Source organism: Platalea leucorodia (assembly GCF_965183815.1).
Source record: "Platalea leucorodia genome assembly, chromosome: 10".
Lineage (NCBI taxonomy): Eukaryota > Metazoa > Chordata > Aves > Pelecaniformes > Threskiornithidae > Platalea > Platalea leucorodia.
The window spans coordinates 16,326,092-16,345,805 of record NC_138832.1 but is presented as its reverse complement, the minus strand read 5'-3'; the positions used below and the strand labels follow the sequence as shown (position 1 = coordinate 16,345,805).

The window sequence follows — 19,714 nt, the reverse complement described above, 5'->3', positions numbered from 1 at the left end:
GGTGCAAGAAGATGAAAAGAGCCTCCCTGTCTGATTTCATGCCAGGCCGAGCACGGTTGCAGATGGTGTCTTGCTACACTCTTGGGTACATTAGCCATCCATAAGAAGCTCAGGAGGTGTCAGGCATTTGAGCTTCTAAACCAGTCAGTCATGGAGATGTCCGCAAGCTGAGACCGTGGGTAAACTGGTGAAGCAGTTACATATCCCTGTGAGTTAGAGAGTGCTGGAAAAGCGTGCGCCTGTGATGGTAGATCTACACATGGCCTAGCACGTTAGCTTCTGGCATAGCAGCTGGAAATGTGGGCATGTGTTCTGGCTTACACACTGGTAACCACTCTGGGATGCAATGACCTTTTTCTGCTCCCTCTAGTAAATAATGTTTGGCTCCTCTCTGTTGAATGCTGCATTGATATCACAACTCCCTTCTAGCCAGTTTCCTCCAAGAATGAGTCTGATGCAATCATTTCTGTGTGTGTCTAGGCACATCCCCACTAGGTGATTTTGAACTGTTGGTTAATTGTACCAAATTCAAAATACACTAGGGGTCTCAAGATAATTAAGTTTCACAGAGTAGACAGCCAGGGAGAAGGGGGTCACTTTCCAAATACTCACCAGTTCACCTCTTACAGCCTCGGATTCCCATCAACCATTCTTTACAGCCAGACATGGCAGGCCAAGGTTGTCATCATGTGTGTGAAGGACTATGTGAAGAAAATAAAGGAAATGTATAGGTGTGTGAGGAGATAGAAAAAAAAAAAAAACAAACAAAAAACCCCAAACGAAAACAAAAAAAGCATACCTTAATTAAAACATCAGAACAGCTATAAATGCCAGATCTGTAAGAAATCACTTCCACTGTCTGGAGAAAAACTGGTCAAATAACACGTTAAAGCTGAATTGCGAATCCAAGAGCAGATACCCTCTCGGAGTACTCACGTAGCTGAACAGCATGAACTCAGTCTCTGAGTGGCTGCAAATAACTACAAATGCACAATTGCCCACACGACTTGTGAAACACCAACAAAACACTAATTTTCCGAGTAGGTTCAGAGCACGGCTTGAAATTCATAGGTGTAAAAATTCATTTCCCTTTTCAACAAGGGATTGGGTTCTCAGTCACTCAAGCAGCAAAACTCAGCCTGTTGCAGCCAAGCACTTACAAGTACCTAGTTTAAATTTTTCTTTGGATACTCAGTCACCTGCCGCAGGCAGCGGGAACTGCTGCTTTTGGCCTGAAAAGGCCAGCCGTAGGCTGATCTGCTCTGCGTGGCCTGTGCTGTGTGGGGAGCGGGTGCTGCAGGCGGCTGCTACGGTACCAGGAGGCTCTTTGATCTGGTTGACACAGTAAAGCAAAGACATGGGACTAATAATAATACTTGGCACTCTTTACAGTCCTAGCTGCTCAAAGCACTTCATCAGTGTTAACCAATTACCCCTCAAACTATCTCTGTGGAAGAGGGACTATCTCAATTTTATGGGTAGGTAAACTGAGGTGCAGAGCTTGGCTGGGACACCAGCAGCCTCTGATTTACAGTGATGAGCACACCACTGGGCTGGAAAGCCTCCCCAAACGAAGGAAGGGGCTCTGCAGAGCAGCAAAGGAGTATCCCATGGCAAACCGGCTGTGCAAACCTACCCAGCCCCACTCCCAGCTAACAAAGAGACACCATTACATTTCTGCATGTTCTGGTCCAAGAGCAGGCTCCTGGGACGGTGACTGTGCCACAGGATTTGGGGAAAGGTCATCCCTGTGCAGAGGGGTCACTTGAGGCTGTAAGTGAAGTCCTAGCCATGAAATCTGTCACGAGTGCATTTGTGCGCCCTCTCTCCCTCCCTCTTCCTCTGCCCTTCATTTCAGGTTCGCCCCAGGAGATGTTGCATTCACAGCAGCCCCACTTTGGCAACGTGGCCACGGCCAGCCTGGCAGTAGCGTGGTAACGCTGCACCCTGCTACTTGGAGCAGCAACCGTCCCCCAGCCCACGCGGGAGGAGCTGTGCCGCACTGCGGCTAAAGCCAGGCTGCTCCCCATCTGAACGCCTGTCCGTCCTCCCCGCTGTGAACGGGCACCTCCTGCTTCCTCTGGAGATGGATCAGAACTCAGATCTGTCCCTTTTCTCCTGCTTGATCCCCACGGGTCCTCTTTCCCCTGCCAGCTGTCTGGGTACTTGCTGCATTAGTGTGGGATACTACTACATTATTTCAACCACAGGTCATAGGCCAAAAACCTTAGCAGGGTAGAGATCTGTAGGTTTGAAGCAGAAGTAGGACTCCACCTGCTTTTCGAGATGTGCAAGTGGCACTTTCAAAGAGTTTGTTGGCAGGGGTATTGGCCAAGAAGAGCGAACCACTCACGTTTTCGCCGTGAGCCCAGCCCCTCTGGCAGGGCGAGGTGTGCCGCATCCCAGAGCTGGGAACGAGGTGCTGAGTAAAGCGAAGAGCTTGCACAGAAGATAGGTGAAATCGATGGCTCATCCTCCACTGCCTACCTGCCGGGCTGCATGCTCTCCCCCGGCCGGGGTGAGCCAACTGGCTCTTGAGGTTGGAAAATTAAGACACCAAGGGGCCTGACTCACAGTCCCATTTTGCCCACAACAGGCCTCACGGAAACAACCAGCTTATCCTCCCAGATCTGTAAAACAAAGTCCAAACTTGTGCACAGCAACCGACAGCAATACAACCCACTGGCCGCGAGACGTGGCTGCCAGTCCTGCTTAACTACACTTGAAATATCCTACTGGTGTCTGCCTGCCTCATTAGGCACTTAAATATCTTTGGGATTCGAGTCCTGAGCCTTTTGTGCCTCATGGTCCCCCGCTGCTAATGGACATCATCAACTATCCTGAAAGGGTAGAGGAAAAAATATGTATTTATTAAAGATTGTGAGGCTCAAACAGGGGGTTAATGGGAACTGCTTAGGCAAATAGTGTAGCCAGCTAATAGGTGAAAGAGAATAATAATTTATGGGCTGAGAGGAGGAAAGGAACACAGGTCCTGGTCTGCCAGGTAATTCTGTTTCCCCGGCTGCCATACAAAGCCAGCAAGGCTGACAAGGAGCAGTCTGTAAACTTGAAACAAAGCATGTTTCTCCAGCTGGATGAAGTCAAGCACAGCTCTATATTAGCAAAGAAAAAAAGAGATTTCACAACTTTATAGCTTCGGGCTGGCTTCCCCTCAGGGAGTGAAAATAGGCCGGTCTCAGCACCTCCTGCCACTGCCCCGGGTCTTGTCTCTCCCAGCCATTCATCAAACACAGCACAGCTCCAGGACGTGAAACCAAGCAGGGTCAGCACTTGGGTCCTTTCGCTCCTTGAAAAGGGATTAAGACAACATCAGAACAATTAAAATGTCCTTTTTTGATACAAATCCGACTTTGAGCTTAAAATGGTGTTTCTTTTTTCTTCTCCAACCAAATCGTTTAAATCTCAGACGTTAAATTGCGGCATCATAAACCTTGATAAGGACAAAACGTGATGCACAAAACCCAGGAGCTTCTCACTGGTTTCTGGCTCTGACACAGGTGAGAGTGGCAGCACGATTCAGCCTCGCAGCAAAGGGCCCTTTGGGCCGTGGGGACAAATCGTTGCCGTAGCTGTAGGTTCTTTTAATTGACACGTAGCCGTCATGCAACCCAGACCACTGTCATGCCAACCTCGAGAAAAAGAAAAAAAATCCAACCGTCTCTGCTTCCTGAGCTCAGGAAAGCAAAGCAATCGGGCTCCGTGTCCCCACCATGTGCATGGTCACGCGTGCTTGGCTACGTGGAGGGCACACAGCCCAACGCACACAGCCCAACGCCCACGCACAGCCCAACGCACACAGCCCAACACCCACGCACAGCCCAACGCAGACAGCGCGAGCCCTTGTTAGGCAAATGGCTGCCTCGGGCAGAGCGAGGATGAAAGCCAAGTCCCAGACCTGCCGCATAACAGGAAATGGATCACGACATGTATAAAACAGCGTATTTGTTCTGCGCAGTGCTACAAAACCATCGAGTGAGCGGGGAGGGAGCAAAGAAAACGGCTGTGATTAACTACAGCTCTACTGGTTTCAGCCTGGCTGCTTTAATAAGGCGCCTTTCCCCCGTTTTATGCAGGATTGTACACAGGAGGCCTCTTGACCAGCCGGAGTCTTAAGTTCTCAGTAACTCCTGCAGCTGCCAACCAGTACTTGTGTTTTAGCTTGCCCAGGAGAGACCCTTATTGGTATTTAAAACACCTCACTCTCTTCCAGACTCTTTTCTTTTTTTCTTTTTACATTTGCTATATATACAGCAGGGAATAGAAGGTGAAAGAGGCATTAATTTGGCATTAAGCGCCAAAACCTGAGCTCAGCCTGAATAGATGGCTGGGCAGATGTGCCAGGGCTAAGCGTCCCGCCGGGAGCGTGTGCCACCTGCCCTTCAGTGCAGACACGCGGCGGGCAGGGAGGCAGAGCCGCCGCAGCGGCCGGCCGCTCGCCCTCACGCCTTCCCTCGCCCTTGCCTGCCCTGCAGCCGGGTGCCAGCGCGGAGCGGGTCCTCTCCCGGAGCCACCCTGCACGTTTGCGGTGCCTCTCCGACAGCACGGGGCCGTCAGGGCAGGACCACGAGGCGGGTGCCAGCCTCTTGCCAAGTGCTCCCTCCTGCTCCAGACTGGTGTAAATCAGGGGTTACCCTGCTGCAGGCAGTGGAATAGCTCCTGATTTACAACATCCTACACAAGAGGAGAACTTGACCTTACACTTCAACATCAGTGCAGCTTCCTTTGTTGAAAGCTTCTTAAGCAAGACATGTAATCAATCCTGGAGAGCCACCGCGCAGCAGAGCTCAGGTTCTGCATAAGTCAGGGATAGGCTTCCCGGGGAAACTGCCTGATCCAGGCTCCCATGACATCTATTCCTAGGCGCTCCCTGCACGCTTTCTGATAGGAATGAGTGTGTTTTTTTCTGTTTTGCCTTTGTCAAAAATGGGCTGCTTTATATTAATACAATCCACAAAGAAAATTTTTCCGTAATAAGTCCGACTTACCTATGTTACTAACCTTTTAGACAGACAGGCTTTTAGTGAGCTCAGGTCTTTGGAAATTCTGGCCTTTATAGGCATTTGATGTTATTTTAGAATCCAAGAGGAAAAAGCTTACTGCCTTGCCTCTGTTTTCATGGCCATAATTATGAGGGCAGTCTGGTGACGTAACTTGTTTGGGAAATAAATGATAGCTTTCAACAGCGAGTGCTGTCAGACACTTCATTCCTTGTAACTATTTTAGAAATCCAAATTCATTTTGCACTTCCACAGCACCAGATGCTGCTCTTATTTATGCTTGTGTAAGTCCCGTGCTACACCACTGTCTTCAGGAGACCTATTCCGTGTTTACACTGCCTGCAAGGCAGCAGAATTTGGCTCGTGGCGTAAGTCTACGTAGGCCATGTGGTGTGATCTGCTCATCCAGTAAATGCAATGGGAGAACTGTGCAGACGTATTTAGTCTTACTCCCTCACTAGTTGTAACTATTCCCCTTAGTGATACGGACCATGAAAGCAAAGGCAGGATCACACTTTAGGCATTTTCACACTTAAAACAGAGAGAAGAAAAGGGGAAAGCAAAGCATAGACGATGGTATTTTTTTGCAGAACAAAACGGACAACTTACTGTGACAGAGGCATTACCTGTTACAGCCTGACACCAACCAGAACTGCAGTGCTCCAGTTGCTGGAACGCCAGCCCGCGGTCACCATGCCTTCACCCTGCGCGCCCCTGCGTGCCCAGTGCCCCAGCCCGAGCTGCCTGCTCGCCTAGGGGAGAGGCGGCAGCCCAGCAACCCAAGCAGAACACTGGCCACTGCGGTTATGCGCCAGCCCCCCAAAAGATATGTTTAAGGATCAGCAGTTACAAACCAGAGACAGCAAGATAATACTACTACTACTTAGTCCTGTTCTTCCAAGCTTGACTCCTCACAGCACCTCCGTGGCAAGGAAGGATCATCACTCCCTCTTGACACATGAGGAACTGGGATACAGAGGGGTGAAAAGCTCCACCAGCTCAAAAGCTAGACAAAAACCAGAGCAAAAACAAGTGGGTACACAACTCAGGTACAAGATAAACTGTTTTCCATACATTCTGTGGGAAACAGTTGGCTTTTGAAAATGTGTCCCCCCCAGTGTTTGTAACCCAAATCCTGCAGAACTGAAAGGTGCATTGACACAAACAAAATGACTAATGGAAAAGAGGGCATTTTATTATGTTTATTAATATCCTAAAGAAGAGTGTGTGGGCAGTAGCCTTCTCTGCCATCTGTGACTGCGGTGCTGCTAGCCCGGAGGGGGCCAGGCGCTGCTGGCTGCCGGACCCGTGGTCAGACCCGAAGGCCCGGCCGCAGCCAGCGCTGCTCCCTGGCAGGACACAGCTCACGACAGAAACGCTGCTGAAACGGTGCCAGTTTTCACAGCCAAACAAACTCACCTTTGTCCTCGCCACAGACGCGCTCGCAGGCATTTCTCCCCCTCTCTGCTGTCTGGAGGAGAGTCGGCGTTTCTGTCTCATTCAGACACCGGCCGAGTTTTACAGCCTGTTTTGGGCAATTGTTTGGTGGGGCTGATTTCCTTTGCTGGAAAAACTGCCTTCTTTCCTCCTCGCCCTGGTTTCACACAAGTACGTGCCACTCTGGAGATGGAGCCGGTTAGGGGCCGTTCCCCCGGGAGCCTCTGGCACCTTTGCCATCAGGAAGCCACAGGGATCTCCGACGTGGCCCCGGGGCGGCTGTGCGCAGGAGAGGTCTCCTGCCCACCGGAGCACCGGCAGCAGAGCTTGCACCCGACTGCCTTCAACCCTGACTGTCCCCTCTCATTTTTGACTTCAGGAGCTGTTTTCTGCCATCCGGCTCTGGAGAAAAGGCTTCTAGAAGGACCCACTCCAGGGTGGGGACAACCTTGCCCAACCCCTCCCTCCAGCATGGACCAGTTTGAGGGAGATCCCCCCCAGGGGATTTCCTCAGGCTGCTGTGCCCACAGTGTGCCCAGGACAAAGGGCAGCACTGACACGGCTTCTCCACCAGCCCTGGGAAGCTGGGGCGGCGTCTGGCTCTGTTTAAACAAGGCAATTTTAGCTACGGATCCTATTTGTACATTTATTTAAGATTGCTAAAATTTTCCCGTTCCTTCCTACCCCCCCTCCCAGCCTCGCCTCCCCCAGCGCAGGCACCAGCTCTCCCGTCAGACGGTTTCTGTGTTGGAGGAGCGACATGTTGTACCCGCCGCTTTATTTTCTGATGGGCCAACTGATACCGGCATTCAGAAACAAAAACTGTCACTTAAATAAACATGGTGCTGCATAAAAAAAAACCCAGCAGAGATTAATTTCACGTTCACCTATAATTACACTGGAAAAGGAGAGCGGGCCTAAGAAATCCCATCTTAAAATAAAATTAAAGCCTGCTTCAATTCTTCGTCTAGCCCATTTCTTTTACTAACAGCACACGCGCATTTGTACATGTTATTAGATTGACGTTGTAGCATCCTGGACAAATCAAATTAATTCAAATATCTGCAGGTACAAAACGTTGTAGCTGAGAAATGAGCACATAAAGTATATGCAATTTTCCCCTGGCAGTTTATTATGGTATGAAGAAAAAAACATTCTGTGCTTGAAGCTGACGTTATATTACAAATGTATTGCGAAGTATGACGTGACTATTAAAATATGATTACACAAAGTATGAACATTTTAAGAAGTTTACAGTACAGTGAATCTTTTATAAACAGACTCTTAAATATACATAGGACAATAGTAGCTGACAGAAAAACATCAAAAATTAACTATTAATGTTTATAGACTTTTGCCCTGAAAAAAGTCTCACATTAAAACAGAAATTATGAAAAGCCTTAAAACCAGGAACAAATCACCTGTACACTACAAATATACATGGCAGAGGTGCGCAAACCAGAGCTACCTTTGCGCTGAAGGGCGCAGTCGCCGGGGCGGCTTGGCGGTGCCGGCCCAGCGCCTCCTCTCCCGCGTCACCCGCTTCGGGCAGCGCCGCGCCCGCGACGCCCAGACACGCGCACGCCGGTCAGCAGCTGCCACGTCCCCAGCACACGCTCGCCGCAGGACAACGGACGGCGCGTCGTCAGCGTCGCGTCGAGCCGCCGGAGTGTACCGAGCTGAGAATGTGCCCGGGATCTTGCGAATGGATCTCTGCGGGCAGATCCCTGAATGCACTGGGAGCCCAGATGGGACCTACATACCAGAATCGGGCTGCGAGACTGAGCTACGAGGGAATCAGCAGCTCCTTTTATGGATTTTGGGTTTTTTTAATGCAACATTTCAATCTTTTCTCTTGATATGGGAGAACAGATGCCACATCTGATTTCTGCTTAGTCTGGTTGCAATGACACCCCTAGTTCATGTGTTAAGTTATGTCAAAAACATAAGTATTTTATGCTGTAATACACAGTATTACTGAAACTAACAATATTATTTGCATATTTATAACAAGGTATAATGAAATCCCTATAATAAAACCAAAAGTTATGCTATAGATTTATTTACAAACAGTCCAGCAAAGAAGTATAAATACTTCTACATTTAAGGTTTAGGAAAACATAATTTACAAAATATTCAAATATATACAGTCATCTGAAAAACTGCCAATATTAAACTTTGATGCAGGCAAAGAATTGGCTGAGTCTATTCATTCTGTATTGAAAGAGGCGGCGGCTTTCATGGGTTGTCTGTTACGTTCAAAAGCCATACGTACGTTATTTACAACAAGACTGCTTCTCTCCGAGCTAAACATGTCCGGAGCTTTGAGCGTGCTGTCCCAAAATGTCGTCTATCATTGTCAGATTGTTCAACCACTCTTCGTCGTTGCTGCTGCTGTTCTTCATGAGGGAGTCGAGGAAGTCAGTGTCACTGCAGTTTGCGGGCATGATCGAAGTGCTGTGCTGGGACACAAAGTCATACTGCGGCAGCTCGGCAGCGGTGCTCATCCTGCTGAAGGCGTCGGGCGGCTGGCCCGTGGAAGGGTAGCTTGGCGGGCCGAGGCCCGAGGCAGGATTGAGCTGGTTAAAACTGGACACGCCTTGTGGCATTGATTTCATAACATTCATAGCTGGCAACGGTCCTCTGGTTAAATTGTGTCTCAAGTTCTGATTACTCATTGAGCTCAAGCCCTGGCCAGACTGCCCCATGCTCAGTTTTTGCATCTGTCTGACCTGGACGCCGGGAGCGATCTGATTAGGCGGCACTACAGCCTGCTGGGAGAACTGCTGTCCCGGTGCACTGGGCCTCACGTTCTGTTTGGAGAAGAGAGTGTTACCGGAGAACTGCTGCATGCTGGTATCCATTTGGCTTTGATTTGGCATTCTTGGCACGGCGGTCGGCGTCCACATCTGGGCAGATGAGTTGGGGTAGACGTTAGGGATTCTTGGCATACTCGGCTGCCTCAAGTGTTGCTGCGTTGCAGAGTGATTTGCTAAGGAACCAGAGCTGAAGCCTGCCATTGGCATTCCCGGCCGCACAGCAGAGTGGCTATGTACTGTTTGGCACCCCGAGTTCATGCCCAGCGAGTTCTGGCTCGGCCGCAGCGGGATGTTAAAGTCAGAATTAGGCGGAAAAATCCCCTGCTGCTTGCCAGGGTTGTGTGGAATCATCACCATTGTCCCGCTGCTCTGGCTGGCGGTGGCTGGGGCCATGCCAGAGCCCAAGGTGCTCTGAAGCATGGCTGGGTTGGACGGCAGCATGCGGTGGTTGGGCGGAGGAGCTGGCATCACCTGGCTGCAGTCAGCGGGAATGGGCTGCTGCACGGCTGCGTACAAAGAGACACATGAGCCGGTAAGCGCACGTTCACCCTGGAAACATGGCAGAGCCTTAAAAGGCTGCTGCTCCGTCTTTCTTTTTCATTACATGGGCCTCTCCTCTGTGTTCTTTGTAACAGAGTTATTACTGGAGTGATAAGGAAATGGGTGAATCTCATGATATGTGATAAAATGTGAAATGCTTTTATTTCAGGGCAGAGAGTCATTAAGCGCCCTGTATTTAATCAGACCCCAGGCCCTGGCTTCTCGAGGCTTTTCATAGCACGCCGTTTCCCTCCTTACCTTGAAACTGATTTATCTGCTGAGCTGCAAACAAACTCCTCTGCTCAGATGTTGTTACTCCCAGCATGCTTTGTCTCTGCTTTTCCTGGAAAACAAGGGGCATAATAGTCAAGTTGCAGTCTCTTGACAAACAAGAATAGCAGCAGACACTGGAAGTGCAGCCACCGTCATCATTAACAACCTCTCCCATACACACACACACACCTCTGACGAGACTCAGCCCAGACAGTTCATTTCAGACCGGATCTTAATTGCTCCCATGCCCCTTCTTGCAAAGGTGTCCTGACAACAGCCCAGCATCAGGGAGCGCAGCCTTCAGCACACACCGTGCAGGCAGCCCACGGCCCAGGGGGAGCTGGATGAACATGGAGACCCTCGTGTTCACCAGCTTAGGAGTGAAGTGCAGCACAGCCGGCGGCTGCAGGAATCCTGGCGTCTCCCCAGCGCCTCTCGTGCTGACTATTTGGACGTGTTCTCTGAAGTACCAGATCCGGGGACAAAAGGTGCCCAAAAGTCTATTAGTGAACAGAATCTGCGGCAGCATTGCAGGGACACACTGACAAGCAGGAGACCGCTGGTGGCCATTACCCTCTCTAAAGGATGGCTCTGCTCGTGTGTACCCTCACCTTTTGTGCTGGTTGCCCCTTCTAACCAGAACATAGCAGCGAGCCACAGGAAGCCAGGGATCCTTTGCAGATCCCCCCTAAGCAAGGCATTGCTGCCATTCTCCAAGTGATCTGGTTTGCGTCTCCCACCATTTAACCCCAAAACCCGCCGCCGCACTCGCATCCCTGCAGCGGACAGCAGCTGTGACCTGGGGAACTCTCCGCGGACGGTGGAAGCTGAGGCCTGGCTGAACTCCCGCTGTGTTAGAGCAGCACAGATAAGCTTGAAGCCAACTGGTGACATGGAGGCAGAGTTGGTTTTGAAAGGGAGTTTGATCAATGAGCAGGACAGTACTCGGTTGAAGGTTTTACCGAGCTACTTCTCGTCTCGTTTCCCATCCAAAGAAATGAGCCTCCTTGACCCAAATCCAGCAGCACACTCAGAAAGTCAGAGGCACATGTTCAACACTGCCCCACCCAACTCGTCTGTGGGATTTCCCCATCCCTGCTCCTTCACACAGCACGTTACAAACCTCGTACAGGGACTTCTGTTGCTAGAGAGACCAGCACAGTCCAGGACAAACTGGAGCCTAACATCTGCTCTGGTAAATCCCCAGGAAACCAGACAGAAAGGGAAGCAAGGAGAACATCTCTCCTGGGGCTGACTCACTCTCCAAGCCTCCCTTCTCTGCATCTTCCCTCCCAACTCTGCGGCTGACCAAGGATGACGGCAATGATACGGAGGTGACTGAATCCTTCCCTTGCATACGAGTGGGCAGATCTGCACTTGGACTTGCTGAGCAGCACTTGGCCCTGGCCTCTCCTGGGCATGACATTCTGGACTCGCCACAGCCCGAGCCTGACTCAACCCAGCAATTCCAGGGTCACTCCTTAGTGTTTGCTGACTGGTGATTTCCCCATTCCAGTTAGTCCTGTCCTTCCCAGTGAGGTGGACAGCACAGGAACCCACAGAGGCCCTCGGCACCATACCTGCATCAGCTGTCGTTTCATTATTTGCTGCTTCAGTAAATGGTTCCTCATCGTGTACCCATTCACCGTGGCTGGTGCCGGCACAGAGCCTCCGCTTGGGATGGAGCCCGGCTCCTGAAGTCTGGCAACAATTCCAGCATTTTGATCCTGCCAAGAGAGATGAAAAAAGAAAATTAATCTCATCAGGGAGATAACAACAGAAGCCCTTATCCTCTCTGCTGATGCCCTCTCTCTGGTCTTTGGCTGTCCCAAGGCCAAAACACCTTGTGGATTCAGAAGGACCCGCATGTCATGGTGAGGACAGCGAGGGGCAGGGGACTGCTCTGATTTCTGAGGATCAGCACGAGAAGAAATGAGAGAAGCAAAAGGTTAATCCAAAATTCTTTGTGACTAGCCCAAGGCTACGGGACTGATTCAGTACCATTACTGGAGTCACACGGCTGCCTGGCTGGCAGAAGGGATGTGAGTAAAGCGTCACATTTCCCACCAGTTCCCCAACTGTTACACTGAAAGACATAAGGAAAGAAAAGTTGCATCAGGGTAGGATTTGGCAATTGGATATAAAGGAGAAGCCTACAGTAAAAGAAAACAGCAAACTCAAGGCAGAAGAGGGGAAAAGGTGCCATCAGACCAGGGACCTGGAAAGATAGGGAAGACGTGGGCCTGGGATTCAAGTGGTTCTCGTGGGTTCTGTGAGCGGACAAATGAGGAGAGCTGATTGTGAAAGAAGAGAACATGCAAAAACGCCAGATCAGGCCATGGCCGGGCACAGATCAGTAATGCAGCGGGCCTGATTCATGGCTGCTGCAAACTGGCCTCGCTGTAAGTCCTCACTGAAAGATCTGAATTGCCTTTCACCAGCTGAGGACTTGCCTCTGAAGAAGAAGCATTGTGGGGAGAAGAGAAAAAAAAAATTCACAAGAACATGAAGAAGACACAACCCAAAAGGGAAAAAGAACTAAAAAAATAATGAAGTCTAAACATCGTAGGAGCTGGCAGGTAGTCAGGGAAATACAAGAGAAAAATGGGGGAAGAAGTCAAGGACAAGATTCTGTAAGTGCTGTACCCGGGAACAGCGGTACCAGTGTATTCCCCTTTTTCCATTTTCACATCCAGCTTCTACATTATTTATGATGTTTTGTTATTATTGGCAGGGAAAAGTATGTATATTATATCCCGCATCCTTAGCTGGGCCATGCTTCCTTTGTTTTCAGAATGGAAGCCCACATCCTTTGTTTGAGAATCAATGTTATCAGGAGATAAGCAAGAAGAAAATGGTTGTTGCCTTTTGACATCTGACAATTAGAAGCATGCTCAGATGGAGAAAACAGGATACAAGCCATGTTTCAGAGTGGCCAGAAGAAAGCCTTGGAAGGCATTTGTCACCAGGCAAGCTTCTCGGGCCTGGGGCGCCTTTCCACAGCAGCTTCACCGTGAGGAATCACCCAACTCCTTCCAAGATATTCTTTGTAAGAGCGATTACCAAGAAGGTCACTGAAATTACTCATTTTTATGGTGCCTCCTTTTGTTGTAGCACTTCGGTCTATTATGCAAAAGCACAATTGATGAAATGTAAATGCCTGCTAGATAATTTACTAAAAGACACAAACCTGCAGCTCATCACTGCTCTCATTATCATTCCTATTCATGGGCAGTCTCATAAGACTAGACTTTATTACTGGTGCTTTGCTTACAATTCTGCCGGACATCTCTCCTCCTCCCCCTTCCCTCCTACCCGTTTTACTCCCTCTCTCCCACAGAAAAAGAGGGAGGGGAGGAAAAAAGTAAATACGATGTACTACAGATGTAAATATGAAAGTTCATGTAAAGCTAGCACTCTGCTTTCATGTCAGACAGGACTCTGCAGCCATAGTTAAGCTTTGAAAAATGCAGATTGCCTCTAGGGGAATATTTGAAAGTGTGGGGATTCAGTTTGTGTACTCTGCACATGAAAGACACTGAAATGTTCATACCACCAAAATCCCTGCCATCTATCCAATTTCCTCCAAACTTGTCTTGTTGCGTGCAGAGGGGCTGTGCTTACTGAAGCAAATGAGTTTAGTGCAAGGACAATCATTCTGATGTCTCGCTCAGGGCTATTGCATTAACAAGTCATAACATTAAAGTCTCTTTTCCTAATCATGTCCACCTCATTCTAATTTCTCCTAAGCATCATCAAGAAAATAATGTTGATTTTTCCATGTTATTAATGGTAAAGAAGTGTAAATCACATTACTAATTGCGGCTCTTGTGCTGTGGTAGTACAACAGCTTAATTATATGGGGCTTTCTGCAGGCACCCTATAGCAATAATGACAATCAGCGAAGTTCATTTGCAAATACACAGAATGGGTTGCTGAGTTTTTCAGAGCAAAGTTGTATAACACTTAATTAGCCAGTAAAGAAACAATCTATAGATATAAATTTTGCTTTTGGGGAAATTAGGACAAAATAGCATAGATGGGAAGACAAGGAATGAATTCAAAATCTTGCGTTCCACAGTTCACATTTAGGTTAAGCCAAAAAAGAAAAAAAAAAAGAAAAGAAAAAGGAAAAAGTTCTCTCTTTTCACCACTAGTGGGAACTACTGTATTCCCTTACAATAAAAAATAACCACTTCAACGTCATGACTAAGAATAGCTCTGGTGTAGTCTAAAGGACACTGCTATCTGTACCAAAGGTTAATGAACTTTAAACATTTTTCCTTTTCATCACTCCCCAAGAAAAATCACTTTCCTTCCCATAGTAAGGCCAAGCCAAACAAGCCATAATCTTAACTTCTCTATAGTTTGGACTATCCCATTTTAAAATCCAGGAAGACAGCAAAGAGAGGAGGATTCCAGCGCCGAAGCCGGGAGCGATGGAAGCGGGTGTTCGCACCCAAAGGGTCGTGCGGCTGAGCCAGCCGTAAGCTCCACTGGAGGATACAGATGGCTACAGGGGATTCTGGTTCTTCAGCTTTTAAAAAAATGTTTGCATGTAGGTATCAGGTTTTTTGCCATTTTTCCCTCCAAAAACTCATATTAAAACATCAAACGGGCAGAATCCCTAACCAAACGGCACGCCACGCAGACCTGGAATTGGAGAGCATGTGTTGGAGCGCATGTGTTTCTGTTGCTAGGCGAACTGCCGCACAGCAGGTCTGGAGCTCCTGCAGCACTCCCTGGGCTCTCCAATGTGGCAATTTCTGTTCAAAAAGGCACTGGGGGTAGCTTCACGGTTTTGACTTAGTATCTCATGCACTAGTTTCGAGAGCAAGGAGGAAAGAATCAGGTTCTAGGTTTGCAGGAATGCATACTGTTTGCGTCCGTATTCAGGCACTGACTGTAATTGTAAAAGCCGCTGCACAGCCCAGTGAAACCAGTCCCTCCCAGCTGCCCAGCCGGTGCATAATGGCAGGCTGTTCAGCCTGGGCAAACGCATCTGCAGATTACTGCATCCAACTGTAGTGAGCGTGGGTCTGGTCCAACAAAACATTCGGGCACACACTTAATGCAAAGTGCGCGAACCGTCCCACTGTGCCCTACCACGTATATTTATGGATCTACATCCTTCTGAAAATCCAGTGCCCAGCCCCATCGTCTGATTACATACGAGATGCACAACTGCAGTAAATAAGCGTGGAGATGAATTGTCCTGTGTGAACGCGGCTGATAAACTCCAGTCCTCAGCACTTAGTTATATATCCAGTAATCACTTTGTGGCTTCACTTAAGCAAGAATGAAGAAATTTATGGCCCCTAATTCCTCTGAATCCTCATTAACAAACAGTCCAAAAAGAATTTAAAAGCAAGACTTTCCGAGGATCTGAGCTAGAGCTTTAATCGCTCTTTGGCAAATATGTAAAAATCCCTCTAATCTTTAATAAAGGGCATTCATTGTTTTTTAGGACTATGTGAAAACACTGAACTCATTTATCATTATTAAACTTTCCCATCTGCTCTTACGGTGTAACTCCAAAGAATATAACAAAGAAATGTACATGTTAAATTGTATTGACTTAAGCCCAGAGCTATTGGAGATGTACAATTTATTTCAGTGAGGGCATGAAGGGGACTGCAGGCTGCTAGACAGAGTCATTTGTCCAGTGCTGAAAAGACAGTTATCTGCACCAAAATGGCTCGTGGAAAGGCACATTTGCTTTATAAGAAATAAGCTGCCAGGTGAGACCATTCAGCATTATGTTACAGACCCAGACAATAAAACTAAGCCATGAATTTCAATAGTTAACAGATGGACTAATTAGAGACTGAATTCTTTGTGGTTCTAACAGATAACCAGGTCACAGCAAGGTTACTGAGAGAGAGACAGGCAGCTTTGCAAATTTCGGTAGATATTTGCAGAGTCGGGGAAGAACTGCACTTCCTAACTGAAAGCGTTAGCAGCAGTGGAAGAACACGTCGAATTAAAAATGCATATAGTACCTGCATTTTAAAAGTTTTTTCCATTTCAAAAGGCACTGCTGATTTGAGAAATATTCCCTCCACTTTCAATGGGGCATCCAGCTGAATCCAGTAATTACAGAGCTTAAAACAGAAGGGTTGTTGAGATGAGCCACAGCACCCCAGCACAAAAGGAAAAGACCAAAGGAAATGCGTCGCTCAGGGTAGATGTTTGCTGTACATACGAGAAAGGGACAAACTGCTTTTTCCACCAGGTTTTTTTTGTAACCAAAGATAACCTAGCTTTAAGTATTTATGGAGACATCACACAGTAAAAAAAAAAAAAAAAAAAACAAAAAAACAAAACACCAGAGATGAAAAACATGGCTCGAGGACTTGACAGGAGCCTGTGCCACTGATCCGCTCCGAGGCCCTGGCTGCTCGGCCGGGGACCCGAGGTGGATCCGTATCCACAGCAGGTACAGCGATTCTCCAGGGGTGGGGTGAAGTTTCATTAACCGAGTTTTGTTCTGTATTTTAAGAACATCTGTTACATATGGGGAGTTCTGTACTCTGCTGAGGAAATGCAAATACTCCTTTCAAACTAATGGCCCTGCAGTTCCCTGTGCTCCCGCCCGCCGGCCGGTGCCTCGTCTCCTGTCTAGTAGGTGCGCTGCATCTCCTTGGTGGGGCTGTCATGCCTGGGCAGCGCTTTGCTCTGAAGTCCAAGACTAAGACTCCTAGGCACAACGACTCTACAAATCCTACACGCTAAGCAATTAAAACACTAATAGTATTAAAGTTGCCTCACCCATAGAATTTCATGGTTGTAAGAGTTTCATGTTTAGATCTACAGAGAATCATAGAATCATTAAGGTTGGAAAAGACCCTTAAGATCATCAAGTCCAACCGTTAAGCCACACAGAGACTCCCGGTGCCTAGTAACCTTGTGTGGCCCCATAGAAAACCTTGATGCCACCTTTACAAAGGAGGATCATTGCCTCCACAGCCGTTAATCCAAGTAGATACTAAGATGGTGAATCTGTTTGGCCGACGCATACAAATGAAGCAAACAAAATCCAGGGTCCTGGTTTGGCAGAATGATCGCGTCAGCCCGCTCAAGAGTGCGATGTCTGTGAGATGCCGTGATCATTTGCTTCACGCAGAAGTCAGGGGTTACGTATGCTTCTTGCCTCTGCTTCTTGCTTTTAACAAAACTCTCCATTTGCTCTTTGGAAGTTTTCTGTCTTTTTTCTCTCCTCTATTCTGTTCACAATTCAGAGATGCTCCTCAAGATAAAACAGCCTTTCAGTTCAGAAACGCTCCAAAGCTTTTTGTTTGTTTGCCTGTTTGTTTTAACACAATGTATGAACGCTGATAAAACAAACTGTGCAGCTCGGTGGCTCTTTTTTTTACCCATCTTTCACCCATTTACTTGATATACAAGCATGTGAAATACTACCAGACTCGAGTTTCTAAGCTTATCTTGTGGGCTGTCAGTCAGGAAAAGGCTTTGTTTGAAGACTGTAAGTGATCCATGGGTATACAGTTTTGTTTAAAAAAAAAAAGTTCTTTTAAGTTTTTCTTTCTTTTCTACTGCATGAGCATGCACGGCTTCCTTCAAAGGTAGTCCTCCTTCTTTGCTAGGAGCAATGACAAGATCACCACACCTGGCTAGCAATTGTAGCAGGATCTCCTCCCTCCAAGCAAAGCAGATGAAACACTAATTTTCCTATAGCTGCTCTTATACTGCATGCTGTTCAAAACAAAACAAAATCCCATCAAAGTATCCAAAGTGCTTTTAAAAATGTACCCAGAGTTTTCATAAGATGGAATCTGAGTCCACTTCCCCTCTTAAAAGAATTAATTGAATTAGTTAAAGCTTTTGGGCAAAGACTCTACCAATATTTTCAGAGCTGGTTTCATCCATCAAAACATGCTGTTGAAGAGCAGCAGCAATCAGAGCAACAGAGAGATAGAAAACCCAGAGTGAATTATTGCAACAGTGATTTTTCTTTTAGATGAAAATGCATCCTTTAGCAGGCAAGTTGAAATCAAGCTGTGATGCTGTTGCCAGCACCATGTTGTTAGGAAGAACATGGGAAATGGCTTTGGGAGCAGCCAAGAGCCTGAGGCACAACACGGATGGGAGTATCACAGACACACAGCCTCCCAGGGACTGCGGTGCTTGGAAGGAGGCACGATCAGCACTCAGCAACAACGGCTCCCCTGCAAACAGATGCTTTGGCCCAGATGAACTCCCAGGCCCCGGGTGAAGGCAGCCCAGAGCACAGCTTTGCTCCGCCATCCCGAGTGAAAGGCAAACCTTTCAGAAGGACTAGAGACCCACGGAGGCTCTGCCAGACCCCTGATGGCAATGGGACCTAGGTACTCGCAGTGCTAAGACATTTTTCTTCCACTTGGAGCGATGCTGTAGGGCTGGACTCATCCCCACCAGTGTTTGTACCACCATACTTTAACATAAACTGTATCTGTTATTGGTTTTATGTGTATACAGCCAAAGATGCAGAGATGGGTGTTTTGTACTTGTCTATGTAACATACAGTCAAGATCCAAAATTGAATTCTCTGCAAAGAACAAAATATTTATATTTGACTTGTACAGCTATCATGATTCTCCAACCCTTGACACCACGCTCTCGTTCCCATGGAGGGCAGCTTGCCTATAAATTCAATGAGATAATCTAAAACTGTATTTATCTCACCCAATTTCGGCTGGTAGTCCTTCTGCCTGTCTCTACAAGGTTGCGCTAGCTGTGATGACAAACTACAACATCTCGTATCTATAAAGTGGTTTGACTCAAGTAATCCTTGTGTTATGTCAAGGCATGCTCTCAGAGGTGTCGATGAGATTCAAAAGGAGTCGAGTTAGCTCAACACCCGGCAGAAGCTGCTGCAGAGAAATGCAATGACTGGCTGGTGAATTTATGTATTAGGGAGAGCAGAAAAGATCTGATCCAAAAAAAGTGAAGATTTCACTCTAACAAAGTGAAAGTCAGGAAATCTTGAGCTAATCAGTTCTCTACCTGCCCATTTCTGAAAAGCTCTGCAAACTGCAGTGAGGTCGTCTGGATCACAGAGATTTGCGAATCCCTTGATTTCTCTAAGTTAATGTTTCCACGAATTTCTTTTTCCTTTTCATGCAAAGGTTCAATTTGCAGAGGCAGATGCCCAAGTCTTTTTAACTTTCAACAGCAGTTGGCTGCCTAACCGCTTCTGAGAAGCCCTTTGCATGAAAACCTGCCCACATGCAAAACCCAGCAGTATATACTCCTGATTTCTCATGTAAGTGCACAAACAAGGCGCGCTCTGGCACAAAGTATCACATCACTTTTTCAGTATTAAACCTCTCACAACCTTACTCTTTCCTAACAGATGAAACTATTCAAACACGTAAAATGGTTGTATCGGATCGTCTACCCAACCAGGTGCCAAAAATCACCATCACGACTCACAAAACAAACTGCAGTGATAAATAATATGCTAAAATAATGGATACAAAGTAGGCTGTGACTAGGTAGTCCTCATGATCAAATTTTTAAAACCAAGATATTGACATGCTAAAAAAGAAAAATGTATTAAGGTGACCTTGAATATGGGAACAAGGAGCGATTCCATTATTTTTTTAAATGGAAATTATTATTAAA

At 47.4% G+C, this 19,714-nt stretch overlaps 1 protein-coding gene across 1 annotated transcript in view; it reads right to left on the bottom strand.

Moving 5' to 3' along the window:
* Positions 1-7,605: 7,605 nt before the first annotated feature.
* MAMLD1 (mastermind like domain containing 1) overlaps positions 7,606-19,714 on the bottom strand; it is an 83,457-nt gene continuing 71,348 nt past the window's right edge. The window contains exons 3-5 of the mRNA XM_082322890.1: positions 11,668-11,814; positions 10,073-10,157; positions 7,606-9,780 (exon numbers count right to left, since the gene is read on the bottom strand). Coding sequence (XP_082179016.1) covers positions 8,762-9,780; positions 10,073-10,157; positions 11,668-11,814 — 1,251 coding nt within the window. The 3' untranslated portion in view covers positions 7,606-8,761. The remainder of the gene's footprint in view (positions 9,781-10,072; positions 10,158-11,667; positions 11,815-19,714) is intronic.